The 16,695-nt window shown below is 41.5% G+C and overlaps 1 protein-coding gene across 2 annotated transcripts in view; it reads right to left on the bottom strand.

Moving 5' to 3' along the window:
• Positions 1-7,377: 7,377 nt before the first annotated feature.
• The window catches only part of rfx5 (regulatory factor X, 5), a 43,488-nt gene continuing 34,170 nt past the window's right edge, over positions 7,378-16,695 (bottom strand). The window contains exons 9-11 of one of the 2 annotated variants that reach the window (XM_078176080.1): positions 13,893-13,975; positions 13,647-13,748; positions 7,378-9,045 (exon numbers count right to left, since the gene is read on the bottom strand). In XM_078176080.1, the coding sequence (XP_078032206.1) occupies positions 7,864-9,045; positions 13,647-13,748; positions 13,893-13,975 (1,367 nt within the window). In that variant the 3' untranslated portion in view covers positions 7,378-7,863. Of the gene's footprint in view, positions 9,046-13,646; positions 13,788-13,892; positions 13,976-16,695 lie in introns of both variants that reach the window. The other variant, XM_078176079.1, reaches the window with a different exon arrangement.

Raw genomic sequence — 16,695 nt, forward strand, 5'->3', positions numbered from 1 at the left:
ACCTCAAACTTATTTTACAACTTAACTTTTTCAGTGCTGCTGAACTTACAGACTTCTTCCAAACCCTGTTCTGCAGGGAACGTCCACTTAGCCCAGTCCTGCCCATTAGTGGACCAGGGTCCCATCTTTGACTTTCCAGATCTAGATTGGATCTTAACTTCAACAGTGTTGCTCATCTTTCAAGTTCCTTCCAAACATCTGCACAGTACAAGTAGCCCAGTTTACCCAGTTCAAGAGCCAGACTGGGCCAAACTACGGTTTCATGCCAATGACGACTTCCCTTTAAGAATTTTTTGAAACTCCTTTTGAATGTAGATTCCCACAAAGCTGCTGGACTTCAAGTCCCTGTTCAGAACTTCCCAAACCTCCATTGTCCCCAGGAAATAGAACATGTCCAGTTATCCCGTTAAGTGGTCCAAACTGAGGCTTCCCATCGCTGACTTGCACTGAAGCCTTTCTTGAGCTTGTTTTAGATCGCTCTCACAACTTTTTATGCCCAATATATTTCCAGTTTGCAGTTTGCCCAGTTTAGCACAGCAGATCCTGCAGAAGTAACCTCAGGTTTCACTCTGAACTTTTTCTATCAACTCTAGATTTCTAACAAGACGCTGAAAGCATTACTTCACTTTGATATCAGGGCTGAGATACATTGCATCTGTGTTATGTCTTAGGTTTCCGTACTGTCACACCTCACTGCAACTTTTCAAACAAATTGTGGAAGTCTGATGTTAAAAAGCCAATCTGACTGTTAGAAATTAGAAATCCAGTCAGAAAGTGAGGACTGCAACCTGTTGGACAACATGACAGATAATTTTGCTCTCATTTCTTTGACCCTGCAAGGGTAAGTCTTCGGTATGTTTCAAATGAAGTTCTTATCAGCTCATCAAGTCAACAAATCTGAGATAAAGACCAGTGTCAGGACCAACAAGTCCCACATTAAAAACAAGTTCTAAGTCAAAACCAACACGTCCCAAATAAAGCAAGTGAGTCAAGATTCAGAGTCAAGGGTCAAGTTCGAATAGAGTGGCTGTCGTATTATCCAACAGCATCTGAGACCACCTTTCCAATGTCAGAATAAAGTCAACTCCAAAGTCAAGATCAAGTTTCTTAGTTCCAAGTTCCAAGCCAAAAATATGTCAAGACAAACAAGTCCAGTCTAGAGTCAAGATCATCAACCTCCAAGTAAAGTTCAAAGTGCTTTTTGTCTGGTGAATGGAGCGGGAAAAATTGTCCAGATTTACTACAAGCTATAACAACATCCAAGAGCTGTATCGAGCCCTGAGCGAGCCTCAGAAGCAGCTTGCTGTTGCTCTGAAAATAGGTTGGAGGAGTGTGAAGCTTTGCCAAAATAGAGCCAGGGTGAGCTGTTTTTCAAATAAATGACAAATTGCTTGGCCTACTTGCTGACACACGGAGCAGGTTAGGACATCTTCAGTGCGAAAAACGGAACAACCTGATGTTCACTCACTTGTTTGTTTGCATCTCGTACAGTTAGGAGGAGCTGACCAACTTTCCCCAGTCAGAATTAATTATGAAGTCAAAACCAACAAGCTTAATGCGAACAAGACAAGATTCAGTCAAGAGTCATATTCAGATAAAGTGATTGTCATATTACCCAACAGCACCAAAGAACACCTTTCTAATTTCAGAATTATATATACAGTCAACTCCCAAGTCAAGAACAAGTCCCTAATTGAGTCCCAAGTCAAGACCAATAAGTCAAGATTCAAAACCGAAAGTTACATTAAAAAAAGTGCTTGGATCATCCAACAGCACCATCGCCCACCTTTCCCGTGTCAGAAGTATGAATAAAGTCAACTCCCATGTCAAGAACAAGTCCCTTACTAAGTCCCAAGTCAATACGACTAAGTCAATATCAACAAGTCCAGAGTCAAACCAACAAGTTCCAAGTCAAAACCAACAAGTCAAGATACAGAGTCAAGTTCAAATGAAGTGCTGTTTGTATCACCCAACAGTCCTATGATCACCTTTCCCATGTCAGAATTAATAATAAAATCAACTCCCAAGTCAAGAGCAAGTCCCTTACCCAGTCCAAAGTCACTACCAACAAGTCAAAAATACAGAGTCAAGTTCAAATTAAGTGCTTTTTGTATCACGCAACAGTCCTGAGGCCACCATTTCCATGTCAGAATTAATAATAAAATCAACTCCCAAGTCAAGAACAAGACCCTTACCAAGTCCCAAGTCAATACCAACAAGTCCAGAGTCAAAACCAACAAATTTTAAGTCAAGACTAACAAGTCAAGACACAGAGTCAAGTTCAAATGAAGTGCTTTTTGTCTCATCCAACAGTCCTAAGACCACTTTTCCCATATCAAGTCAAGAACAAGTCCCAAGTAAAGACCAACAGGTCCACAGTCAAAACCAACAAGTCCCAAATCAAGACCAACAAGTCCAGTCTAGTTTTCATACGAATTAGTTAAGTAGAGGTGTACTGATGCCTTAACAGAAGTGCTTCCTGTTGCTGTTGCCCATCAAGTGAATTGTTGCTTTGAACGTCTAGTTCAGTCTCTCCAAATCCCTCCAGTTACTACAACTTTAATATAACAGAGTGTTTCTCTCTTTATTCATAAACTCTCTGTTAAATACTTTAAACAAGAATTATTATTCTGACCAATAAAAATAAATCTGACACTACTGAGTCAGCCTCCAGCCAAGTGCAAGGATGAAGCAGAAAGTTACAGAAATATTTGTCAATGTATTTTCTCAACACATATCACAATAATTTCATAACATACAAGGACTTTCTCTTTCTCTTTTTAAATTTTAACAGTGAAACTTTTCATTTGTTTCAGTTCTGTCTGAAAAGGGCTGAGGCTTGGCGGTTAAAGGGAGACCGAGACATCTTAGTTGAGATGTTTTTCTACATTTTCGCACTTCACTTAAGTGATAAAAAATGACTTATTAGCATCATTAGTGCTCCTTTTAATTATTAACTATGAGTAGTGCTGTAAGCTAGGCTGCACTCACGTGGCAAAGGACAAGTGGTTAGACTCACTTTCCCATCATGCAACAGATATTGTTTTAACAGTCAATTTTTTTTCTGGCCACCCTTTACACGACCTGAAGCTCTCGTTGTCACAGGACGGAGGGAAACGCGCACACACACACACACACACACACACACACACACACACACACACGTGTACATAATCACACCTTGATGTGTGAGCATTGACAGAAAAAACGTTTTTTTTTTTTTGTTTTTTTTTGTATAGATCTGCGATCACAGGATGGAAAACAGTGAGGGCCGAGCCCTGCAGTTTGTAGCACCAACAATGAAGAAGACGCCCTCGGACGGAACGAGAGGCAGTTTGGCAGAGGGTGAAGAACAAATTTCAGCAATGTGACGTTACCATGACGATGGAGGGTCAAACTCCACCAATGAAGAAGAAAAAAAGGAGGAGAAAATGATTTAAACAGTTTGAAAAGTTAATTTTTCAGAATATTCCTGGTTGACGAAGGAGGTTAGGAATTAAAATTTAAGGTGGTTTTGTGGTGGTGGTTCTGTAGGTTCTGTGCTTCAGTTTTCTTAGTGTGTTTTTTACTGTTTGTTTCATATTTCATGTTGTGTCTTTATGCTGTCTTGCTGCAAAAAAGAATTTACTTTTGTGGGACAATCACAAGATCTGATCAAGATTTTATTGAAGCTGCAACAATTATCTTTTAATTTGTACTTTTATTTTAAAAAACTCATCATGTTTTATTGGTTGGACGTTGGATGCCACTTTCTGGTACAGAAATAAATGAACTCTGCAGATGTTTAGTCAGTTAAAGTTACAGGAAACTTACAATTATGAATGTGTTTTTATTTCACCATAATCTATACAAAGAGCTTATTCCAAATGGAACAGAAGAAGCAAATTTGTGTGTAAATAAAAAACAGGTAACCGTTTAAACTCTTGTTTTTCTGTAACTTTAAATGGTTAGAATAATGAATCATATGTATAACAACACACATTTATGGATGGAGCACAGATCTAAAAGATTTAACACAAAATATTTTTCCTAAAGAAACAGCAATTTGGTTGAGATGGAAATAAATGCATTAAATTCTAATAAAAATGTAATTTTTTCAGTCTTTGTTGCTTTCGGGTCATTTATTCACCCAAAACATTCCATCACAAGCCTGTCCCAGCCAGATTGAAATTCCTGCTTTGCAGGGGAAAAAAAAGCCTAAATTGTGGTGTTATTTTCTAAACATTTAAGATGATTAAAAAACAAGGACGTGTTTGCATTTGTTTATGACTACGATACCACATTTTATCTTTTATAAGGAGCTGTTTTTGTTTCATATTCTGAGGATGGGTCACTAAGGTATAGCTCCATCGTTGTTCAAAGTCAAGAACCATACTTTATGATGTCAGTTTTAATAAATAAATGAATTAAAATAACAAAATAAAACAATAAAACCTTTTAAAAATCAAACAAGTTTCTCTTGCATATCTGCTTTTTTGGACTATAAAAGGTCTACAAAAGCTACTCTGATCACTGCTCTCAACTCTGTCAACGTCATCTAGACAACAAAAATCAGTCCTTCACCACAGTGAAAAGTGAGTGTCTTTAACATTAACGTCACATTCCAAAAATGACTTCAAGGTGAGCAGAAAGGTGAAAGGAAAGTCAAAGACCGAAATCAGAAATGAACATCTTAGATCTTCAGACATGGTAACGTCACACCGCTAACCCAGACAGTGCTTCAGTGGTGAGTGAGAGAAGGTGGTCAAAGAGTTAGTGCAAAGTGTTCATGGCAACATACAATAACAGTTAAGCTAGGCTAGCAGGCTAATCCTGTCCACTCAGTGCTACAGAAGCCATTTTTCTGCAAATATTCCTCATCATTAACACATACTGGAATTCTACTGCATGTCCTTAGTGGCAGGTGACTTTGTGCTTTGCTCTCTGTGCCTGAGCTGAAGCCATTTTCTTCAGAGGAGATGACAAACTTCTGCGTTTCTGGGTTTGTACCTCAGACATTTGTGTCCTAGGGGTGGATAAAGCTGGAGGCATTTTGTGGACAAGTAAGTGCTAATGTCAGACATGTAAGTTTGGCATCTTGGGAGATGAGGAAAATGAAAAATTATAAAAACACTGTCGGTTCTTGCTGTGGTTGGTGGGGCTGGGTATCAAACCCCAATGCATCAGTCACAATGAGTATTAAAGACTGTAAAAGTACCTGGTCAGATTTATAATCTTGTTGATGAAGCTGTTGATCAGATAGTTCCTTATTTGTTTATCCAGCTTAAGACTGCATTTAATTCAAGGGTTTTTTTTGTATTGACACAAAATTCAACATTTGAGAGTTTTGGCTTTCTTTAGGTGCAGGTAATATGATGATGTACATGTTTTCTGTCATCTGAGATTATGTGGGAAATGTATATATTACTTTGCAGGATTTACTTATATATCCACGTGTTAAAGTACTTCAATTTGTCAGGTATTTTAGAACAAACATTTCTGTCTGGTTTGTCTTTCAAAAAGTGTTTTATATCAAAATATACTAAAAAAAATTACAGCAGATTTTATCCATGTCCCTGACCTCAAGCTTCCCTCATAGATAAAGTCTTTTACAGTAAAATATGAAAGTAAAATAGCAGAAAGTTTTGTTTTAGTTGCACAAATCCAATTCTGCTTGCATGCCCTCAAATGTTGCAGATGGAGTGATGCTCAAACTTGTTTTGTGTTTTTCAAGATCTTTCATTGTCAATAATCTTCCACACGCTCCTGATTGTACAGTTTCTCAAGAATTTCTGGGGCTGTTTTTTGGGACTGTTGCGGCCTGGAATGCCTGATTTCATGACAGCTTTCAAATAAATGTTGTTATTTTTTGTGATGAAATTGCAGGGGCAAGGGAAAATTTCAAAAACAGTTGTACACTCTGGGGTGTCGGTGGCTTAGTGGTAGAGCAGACACCCCATGTACAAGGCTGTTGCTGCAGCGGCCCGGGTTCGAATCCAGCTTGTGGCCCTTTGCTGCATGTCATCCCCCCTCTGTTTTCCCTTTTCATACTTACCTGTCCTGTGCATTAAAGGCAAAAATGCCCCAAAAAATATCTTCAAAAAAAAAAAAAAATTGTTGTACACTCCACTCTGTCATTAAACCTGTTAATATCCTCCTGGTAGTGTTAGCTAGTTAGCCGTCTCCCTGTATGTGTGACTCTGTGTCAGGCACAGAGCTCTGGTCAGCAGCAGCAGTCTCATGATAAAGAGAGAGAGGGTTGCTAACTTTCCGATAATTTTCCTCTTCCTTGCCTGTGTGCCCCTTGTGTATCATTTTTTGTAACCTCTCTAAATTCAGATTTTTTGCAGTACCATGAATGCACACTTCAAACTTGCGCTCTGACATTGTGGAGCACTGAACGGTTTATATATTTCAAAAAGTCTCCAAATAAACAGTCCAGCTCGGAAAATTAAAAAATCAAAATGTGGGGCAGGTGTTTTAATCGCATGTGGGGGAGCTGGGTGAATCGATGCGCTGCACGCAGCTCTACAATGAAGTGAGATTTTAGTCGTTTCAAATAGTGAAATTTGCTGTAAAGTTAAACTTTTAAAGCAACAATAAAAGGTTTGATAAGAGACTGAGGTAAACAGGAACCAGGCTGAAGGTGCCTTTTTGGAAAAACAGGCCTTTAAACTACAAACATGACTGCCCCCCACCACAGACTTGAACCTGACATTAAGTGTTTTTCATTAGTTTTAAACGATTTCATTAACGACCTCACTAAAATACAAAAAAAACAAGTCTGAATTAAGGATTTGATAATTAGCCTCGACTAAATAAATGACTGACTTTCATGTGAACGTTTTTCTGTAGTTGATGAGGGCCTTGAAACTCTCCCTGTCTCACACACACACAGACAAAGACATACAGACAGACAGACAGACAGACACACACAAGCAATCAGAAACATCTACTAAACCAACACAAACACAACAAACCAAAGCTGTTTAGAACAGAGGAACTCTTTAAAGAGGAGAGTGGAGCCGAGCTTCAATTCACATTCAATCCAGGACTTTGTTTTCACTTCCACTTACTCTTTGTTGACTTAATTAACTTTTACAGGCTTGAAAACATCCAGATTTATTGTCCAACAGTTGCAGCACAGCATCCTAAAATCTTATTTTGTTTTTTTGTATGAAGTGAAGTGAAGGTGAATTGAGGCAGAGCTCCATTAAAGAGGTCATTTTTTCATATTTAGCACAAAGAACCTTTACAAGGCTCTGACCCGTAGTATCTTCTGTGTCTATCCACTCCAGGCTGAACTTCATCTGGGGCTTGATTCAATCCTGGAGACATGTCTCCTTCCCCTCTTCCTCTTCTCTCCTTCCTTTACATCACTCTGTTCTTTTATCTGTGTTTTGTTTTGTTTTTTTTGTTTTTTTTTATAAATCGACTGATCTGAAGCAACGCAGCAGACGACCAAACCTCAGCACAGAAAATGACAAGTCTGGAGATAAAGGATACAAGGAGGCAAGGAAGGAAGAAAGGAAGGGAAGATGAGAGAGGAAGAGGTTTGATTTCAGGTCCGGCCACCTGAGGAGTCGTTCTGCTGGTTTCAGTCGACACACAGACAGACACACAGACAGACAGACATGCAGATAAAGATTCACTGGTTTCTAACAGCATCCAGTCTGTTTACAAGTGCAATGAGAGCCGATGGAAGGACAGAGTGTTGAGGTTTGGCTTCATTTATCCTCCTCGATTGGCTCTCTGCTGTTGCCAATCTGGGATTTCCACCAATAAGGGAAGAGGGGATATAAGGGGGTGGGGTTTTGTCGCAGGTGAGGTAAAAGCTGAGTGAGGGCTGATACAAAGGATGAGGAGGAAGAAGAGTGATGACAGCTAGTGTCCCTCTTTCTTTGAGGAGGTGCTGCTGCCCTCTCCTGCCTCCTCTTCCTCACTCTTCCCTGCTGTGATGGAGCAGATGGAGGAAGAGGAGGCAAGACCAGAGGAAGAGGTGGAAGGCAGCGGCGGGTTGACGTGCAGCTCCACCGGCGTCAACGTTATCTCAACCTCACCCCGCTCCTCGTGCAGCGTGGGCAGAGGAAGAGGAGGAGGAGGAGGGTGGAGGTGTGCTGCAGGTAGAGGAGCGGTGCTGCTGTTGTTATTGCTTGGCCTAGGAGCTTTTTGGATGACCTCCACCATTGGGGTCCGTCCCGACGCCGCCAGCTCCCAGCTGGGGTTCCCTGGACTCTGGAACAGCAGCAGCGGCCTGCTGTGGCGGTCAGCCTCCACTGCGCCACCTGGCTGACACTGCACCACTACCCCGCGGTGCTCCACCAGCCGGTGAGCAGGGTCCGACACTGCTGGTAGCTGACTGACAACCAGCCCCGGCTGGTCCTGGATCACCAGCTCCAGCACCTGCTGCGAGGAGGAGGAGGAAGAGGAGGAGGAGGAGGAGGAAGCTTTCTGGATGACGCCGCCGGTGAGGGAGGTGATGATGGGAGGATGGGAGGGAGGGGCAGGAGGGGGAGGCTTGGGAGAAAGAGCAGCAGGAGGAGGAGGAGGCAGGGTGTCTTCCGGTCGAGGTTTTCTTGGTCTGCCACGTTTCCGTTTCACTGGAGGAGCAGCAGAACCACCAGACACACCCACAGGGCCACCGCTTGATGCCACCACCTCCAGGGGGCGCTTGCTGGCGTTCCCTCGTGCTTTCTGGACCACTGAGGTGGGGGCTGCAGGGGTGTGCTGCTGCTGCTGCTGCTGAGGAGGAGGAGGAGGTGGAGGAGGAGGTTGTGGCGGGGGCGCAACCTTCTCCCGCTCGTACGACAGACAGCCCTGAGGCAGGATCATCACTGGGACAGGCCCGCCCTGCTGCTGGGGCAGCGTCGCCATGGCAATGACCTTCACCCCACCACCACTAGCGGCAGCAGCAGCAGCTGGGCCTCCGGGTCCAGAAGCCCCCCCGACACCTGAGGCATCTTTGGGAGCCAGTGAGGGGGGAGAGGAGCGGACCGATAGCTGGGTCTTATCAGGGATGGAGCTCCGAGGGAGGATTCTGGGTAACTGCTTCATGAATGCCTCCACCTGTATCACATCATATCACAGGTAATCATGTTACTAAACGAACTGTTTATTGATAACTGTGGAGAAAAAACAGAGTAATAAAGTCTGAATGGTGCTTACTGATAATTCTACCTACAAAGATTGAAATTAAACAGCACACAAACACACAACACATTTGCAAGCATTGATGGACGCACCCATAAGCCTTCCAGCATGTCAGGGTTACTTGTGGGACGCCAGCCGACGTGGCTGTGGGACACTGCGTGCATGGCATGATTTAAGGCCCACTTATACTCTCATTATGTACAAAAATAGATATGTCCATTTCAAAGCTTGTAAACATCTCTGCCCTCATACTTCCACGTGTCCTAGATGTTGGCATTGATACAGCCAATAGATGGCTTTAGAGGGCAGAGTCAAAAATTTTACACAACAGCAAACGAGTCGACAGTGGAGGAGGTGGCAATAATGTACCTTTAACCTCGTTAACTCTGTTAGGACGCTGGCGTCCGTGCTCCCTCCCTCCTCTGTTAAATGGGATCTCACAGGCGCACTACATCATCAAACCATGTGATGTTTGGTATCACTGGATTCAGGGAGCTCTCGGCTTCCTGAATCCGGCATCGTTTTTCTTTTATTCCTTATGGTTTTCGCACCAGAGCAGCCTAAATACACAAAGTCCAAAATCGTGACGAGTGGTGACAAGGCATGTCATGCCATTTTTCGAGGGGAAAAGTTAAAGGATTACTCGCGATCTCATGCCGAGCTGTCCGGGGAATACATAGCTGGCAGGGTTCAACGCTAAGGTTTTTTTTTCACTTGCCCGGTCGGGCAAGTTGGTCAGAGATCTACTTGCCCAAAGTCAGTTTTTACTTGGCCTATAAAAATTGTTTAATTTAAGCGGCTATCAAATAACAAAGACTGCAGTTATTTTTATGTTATGTAATCTTTATTCACACTGTATTTATTAATTAAAACAACATACGTCATGTATTGTAGCTTAATTCCTACACAAAAATGACAGTGTCAGGGCTTAAAGTGAAAAATTTGTCGCCCTACTTGAGCCATGCCCACCTCTATTTATTTTTCACTCCTCTCTCCAGTTCTGCTGTATTAACACCGGGTTTAATATATTTTGCTTCCATCTCTCTGCCCTGCTCTACTCTACTTCAACACTACTTAGCTCTCTCTCTACTCTACCAGTAGACTACCACATCCACCTGTTGCACAAAATGCACACAGCAGTGTTTCCCTAGGATGGAGTTGTAGCAGCGGAGGTGAAGCACACGCATGAAAAATAATTTTCACATGCGTTAAACTTTTTTGTATGCTTGCAAAGCACAGCCTGCTGGGATGTTTCTATGTATCTACTGGCACCAGAAGGGCTCTTTAGGACTAAGTACATACAGTACATGTGTGCACAGTATGAGCAGGTGAAATGTCTGTCTAGCTTACATATGAGGCGTCTCAAGATTTAGGAACATACAATTTTATTGAATATAATAAAGTAAAAAGTCACATGACATGCTGCTGTTTTGTGCTATGACCTATTTAAGTGTTGGAAGTTGTTATTTACGTGACAACACCTGAACGCAACACAAGCTCTGCATGAGTGCCGTGTTGAGCTGCTGTGCGAGCAGCGTGTTTGTCTGTGCGTAACAGCAGTCTGTTGATGGTTATTTACACATTGTCCATTTCAATAACTTTGTTAGCTGACAAACTGCACCGGGCTCAGGGTCAGGTTTGGTCAGGAAAATGCTGCTCAGCTGTGTGTGTGGCGGAACTCCGCCATGCGCGATACAGAGAGCAGAGGAGAATTGTTAACGCGTGACCATGTAGAGACAGAAATGACACGATGGCATAACACCATAAATAGTATATTGTTATGTTATTATATGAAGCATCCGTCGTGCAAAATATTATCAATCAGGGCTGTGGGCAGGACATTGTTACACAGCGTGTGCTTTTGACTTCAGGCAGAGAGACAGCTGCATCAGAGCAGAAGAGCATGTTTTAAAATACATTTATTTTATCAATTAGTTATTAACTTTTACTATTTTTAGCAACTTGCCCGATCGAGCAAGTGAGTTGTTAGTTTACATGCCCGACCGTGAGTTTTACTTGCAATCGGGCAGTCCTTATTGTTGAGCCCTGGCTGGTTTATAAAAGGTGAGCTCTCACTCCTACCACTATTTTTGGCTGAGATATACCGCCTAGAAAGTTTGATCACAACTTTCACGTTTCATATGGCTTTATTTGGTGATATTTTATGGTGTTTCTGTCATAAACATCAGCTATCATAATCACACCTGATTTCAATAAGGTATGATGTTTGAAGCTGGCTGAGTATTGTTTGATCACTGACAGTACTGTTTTGAAGCGGAGTGAGCGCTCTGTCATTTGGAGCTCCGCCTGGATCTTTTCATGGAAAAAACACTGTAGAATGGTCATACTTTGAGCAATCTTCTTCAAACTTGAAACAAATGTTCATTGATAGTGTGCCTACAGCCCCACAGTGTCATTTACTTGCTCAGATGAAGCCACAGACAGTTATTCATCCTGAAAATCATTTTTTATTTTAGGCAAAATCTTCATCTTTTTACTGACTTCAGAGGCCCATTACTCTGTCTCTGTATCACCTAGAGTATTTCTAACACTTTCACAAGAAACTACAGTCATTTTAATTTGGGTATGTCATTTTAGGCGTTTTCGCTAAAAAATGGGGGTGGAGTGCAAGAGGTTTTAAACGGGGACAGTGTTGTAGACAGCAGTATGTGGACGGAGAATTCTTTTCACTCTATTATGGATTCATTCTGTTAAATTTCTTTGTCGTCTCCTACAGTTGTGTCTGGCTTGAACTACACTACTCTGCCTACAGGATCTGCGGTGGTACTGCTACATTTTGTCTGTATCTTTAAGCTCTCAGAAAACGTATCCAAATACAGACGAAATGAATGCAGAGTATGAACACAAGGCTCCATCCATCTGTGTAACTAACATTAAATGGGCCCTTAACTGTGTGGAGTATGTGGCACTGGCAATGAGGTATTGTAAATTGTGTACCACTTCCTGTGTCCACTACATAGCGCTAGAAAACACACACTGATTATACGTCATGTTGCTGTATATCATGTGTTGACCACACCATGTAAATCAGATGATCTTCGTCACATTACGCCGACATATAAAATTTTCTGTTGCGAGTTGGTGGCACTCTGACTATGAATAAATAGGCATGCAAATGTCTTCAGACCAGGACTCCTATCGAACATGTTTGTTCTTTATTCTGCGTAACATTGCAAATATTAGGGCTCTTCCTCATATGTTAACATCCACATCCTATTACTGCACATCGCTAACTTGGCTTAACTACATGTCACTAACTCGGCCTCTGCTCCGGAGCCTTTGTGCTCCACTGACTGGCAGGTTACCTCGTATCACAGCTACGCCTGGATGGTGTGACATGGTTGTGCTGCTGCCGTGGTCCTGCCTGATGCCTCCTACTGCTGCTGTTATTATTAGTCATACTTATACTATTATTATACACATGATTATTATTGCCACATACATATACTATCATATATTAATATATAATAACAACATATGATACTGCAATTACTGTTATTATTATAATATTATTACTAAAATTAATGTTATTGTAAGTTATTGTCACTACTGTCTGTCCTGCATCTCTCTCTCTCTGGCTCTGTCTTTCTCTGTCTCAATTTCTCTCTGTCTCTGTCTCTCTTTCTGTCTCATTTTGTCATATGGATTACTGTAAATTTATTATGTTGATCTGTTCTGTACGACATCTATTGCACATCTGTCAGTCCTGGAAGAGGGATCCCTCCTCAGTTGCTCTTCCTGAGGTTTCTACCATTTTTTTCCCTGTTAAAAGGGTTTTTTTGGGGAGTTTTTCCTTATCCGCTGTGAGGGTCCTAAGGACAGAGGGATGTAGTATGCTGTAAAGCCCTGTGAGGCAAATTGTGATTTGTGATATTGGGCTTTATAAATAAAACTGAATTGAATTGAATGAATTGGGGCAGACTGGAGCATGTACACTGGAGTTACAATTCACTTCCTGTTTGGTGACAAGACATGGAAATTTGACGCCTCGACACATGGGTCAACCAGGACTCAAGCCAATCATAACTTTTCATCTCGAAGGTCTTTAGATGGCACAGACAAAATTAGATAGGGTTCCTTAAAGCATAACAAAAGCATAACAAAAAATACACTAAAATTGCAGAGTCAATATAAATTGGCTGACTTCCTTTTGGGTTCAGGGTATGGCTTCATGAGACTTTTTCTCAAGTCCTGGGATGTTACGTGTGCCTCCTAATGGACGTACATCTAGGTGAAAGGTATTATGGGGACTACTGAGCCACTTAGTCAAATCCGATCATGAGACCTGTAAAATATTATATTTTTCACCAGCGCTGATGTACATGCAAAGTTTCATGAGTTTTTGAGCACTTCTAGAAAATAAGACACACACACGCATATATAAATACATATATAAAATTAAAAATTAAATTAAATTAAATTTAAAAATAAGATTCACTGCGCGAAATAATAATAATTCCTTCACTTTCAAGAGGGTCCTACAGTTATCAACCTACCGCAGGACGCAGAGAGGAGGAAGAGGACGAGGTGGGAGGAAGAGGAGGAGCATCCAAGGAGGAAGGTTTGGCTGCTGCAGCTGATTTATCTCCAGGCAGGGGCTTTAATGAAGAGGAGGAGGACGAGTCAGTGTGTTCCTTCTACAGACAGACAGACAGACAGACAGACAGACCAATAGGAAGTAATGAGCAGCAGTGACAAATTATCAATAAGTGATCAATGTTTGAACAGAAACACATGATCACCTTCTGATCAGCAGCTAGGTCGCTCTCAGCTTTGGAGATGACGGGTGTTTTCTTGATGACCTTGTGGGGTTTGGCTGGACCTCCTGCAGACAGACAAACAGATGACTCAGCCGTCAATCATCCCTGAACAAACATCAGTTTTACAACAATTCTCTTCTAATGCTATTTATTAAACTACCCTTTAAAAAAAAAAAAAAAAAAAAAAAAAAAAAACTTGTAACAGAGTCTTCTTTACAGTGTCAGTGTTTCCCCTACCATTATATCAGAAGGTCAAGTTAATTTTATCTAATTAAATTTTCTATATAGCGCCAGGTCACAACAGAAGTCATTTAAGGTTACCTTTCCTATAGAACAGGTCCATCTTAGTGCTGCACGATTCGATAAAAATGTGCGACTGCGATTTTAGTGGGCGATTTGAGATTGCGATTACAGTATAATAAATAAATGCTATCATGAGTCTTGCTTGATGCAGTGTTTCCCCTACCATTATATTAGGGGGTAGTAGGGATGGGTATCGTTAGGATTATAACAAAACTACTACTCTTATCGGTACTGCTTATCGATTCGGTATTTTAACGGTACTCTTATCGATACTTTTTGAGGAAGAAAAAAACAAATCAAGAACATAAATTGCTTTATTTTCTCAATTCTCATTATGCAACAAAATATTTTTTTAACAAAACATTTTACTTTTTACAACTTGAAATGTAAAATACATAAAATAATAGTGTTGTCACGGTACCAAAATTGGGACCCACAGTATGATGAGGCAGATGTGCCTTTTGTTATTTATAAAAACATAAATCACTTTTCTACAATACATCAGTGATATTTCAATGGAATAAATTACTTATTGACTTATTCATACTTGAAAAACAGCATCAATAAGTGATTAACATAGGGGGGATCAAAATAAAGAACAATCCCTCAAGTGCGGTGAGGTTTGTGGACTGTTACCTGCCACAAAGACAGAAATGTGAACGGCTCGTTTCTCCTCTGACATGTCACATACCTGTGTGCCACCACGGCTCGGCTGTTCAGGTACTTCTGGACAGTCATGACATCAACAAAGAGGAAAATATTGGACCTGGAGCCAGGCTTCTCCGTCGCTGGTAAGCCGTACTTGCGCCACGGAGCACTATGGCCGCCGTATTTGACAGGAATACGTATTCCTGTCTGTATCTGTGACCCCCGTTCAACCCACAACCAACAGGATTTGCCTGCTGCTGGTTGAAATCTGTACTCGTACAGCGTGCTCCTGAATGATTTCTTTTACTTGCACAACACTATCTGTAGTCGCAAATGCAGTAAAATGCTCCCACCATACAGCTCTCTCGAAAACAAATCACTGTAGCATATATAAACAAATCTAGCCTACAAGTAAAAATATTAGGTATTCTAGGTATGTTAGGTATTCTAGATATTTTATATGGTGATGTAACATTAATCACTATGGATATATGGGGGGGGGGGGGGATCCCACGCACCCAGCCCAGGCTTTAATTGTGGTTATATTCATGTATTTAGAAGTATCTGAAAAATACACAAATAAAATCCCAAATCTGAAACCCTATTAAGTAAATATGGTCGCAAAATAGCTAATGGTTATTAACTCCACGTGTTGGCTGCTAGCATAATGTTACAAACCTGGACTGGACGTAGATGAACTAGCTGTGCTAGGGCAGTCAAACCCTGTACATCTTTCTGTCTGAATATGATGCACTTTCGCAAGGTGTTTTGACAAATTATTAGTGTTGCTGCCCTTACAAGCAAAACATTTGTCACACTTGTGACAACGCACTGTGTCTGCATCAACTCTGGTAATGTAAAGCCACACTTTTGACCATTTGGCTCTCTCTGCCATCGTTATCTATCTAAAGGTAGGCTACGAGCTTGAGTTGGTGTATGCGCTGTCTTGTGTGTGTGTGTGTGTGTGTGTGTGTGTCACTGGAACAACAGCCCTGCCCCCCTGCTCTCCACTCACACACAGCAGGCAGCCAGGGTGAGCGAGACAGATCTCTCGTCTTCAGGGAGAATAGCGAAAATCATGATACAGTGACAGATAATTGACGAGTTGGTGAGATAAATGTGCAAGATAAGGTTTAACTTGTAAAACAAAACAAAAACAAACAAACAAAAAAAAACAAAAACCTGCGACTGCTCCAGTACCGATAGCAGAACCGTTAACGTCAGAGCTTATCAATACTATGGTCTTGAAGAATGTAGCCCCGGGGCTTGTTCAATACCGGGGTTCGGTACCCATCCCTAGGGGGTAGTGTTGCACGGCATACTGGTACCAACGGTAGACCGCGGTACTAAAACACCACGGTACATATGATACCATAATGTTGGATTACCGTAGTACCACGGTACCTCATGGTACCACTACTGTGGGATAAGTTCAAACAGAGTTACTGGATAAAGCGAGATACCCCACTCAGCTCACTTCTTGATTCAGTGACGTCAGCACCACGCCCCCGTAGGAGACTTGCGGCAGCTCTGAATGTATTGTCGTCAATGAGGAAAATGAATGTGATCACAATTTATGGTCAATTCTTTCACCCTATAGTCACTAAAGTAAATACTGGGTTCATTTTCCACAAGCCACACATCTTACCAACATTCTGACACTAAAGCTGCATTTTTCATCAGCACAGATCAAGAGAAAGTTAACTTTGTTTGAGCCCTGTCCGTCTCAGAAAACAAGTTCTCGTGAGATCTCGTGATCTTGATGAACAGGCGGTAAAATCACAGTTAGCTTACAAACAGTTATTTACCGCTAGTAATAAATAAAAAATGCCCA

Source organism: Epinephelus lanceolatus, chromosome 16 (assembly GCF_041903045.1).
Source record: "Epinephelus lanceolatus isolate andai-2023 chromosome 16, ASM4190304v1, whole genome shotgun sequence".
Taxonomy (NCBI): domain Eukaryota; kingdom Metazoa; phylum Chordata; class Actinopteri; order Perciformes; family Serranidae; genus Epinephelus; species Epinephelus lanceolatus.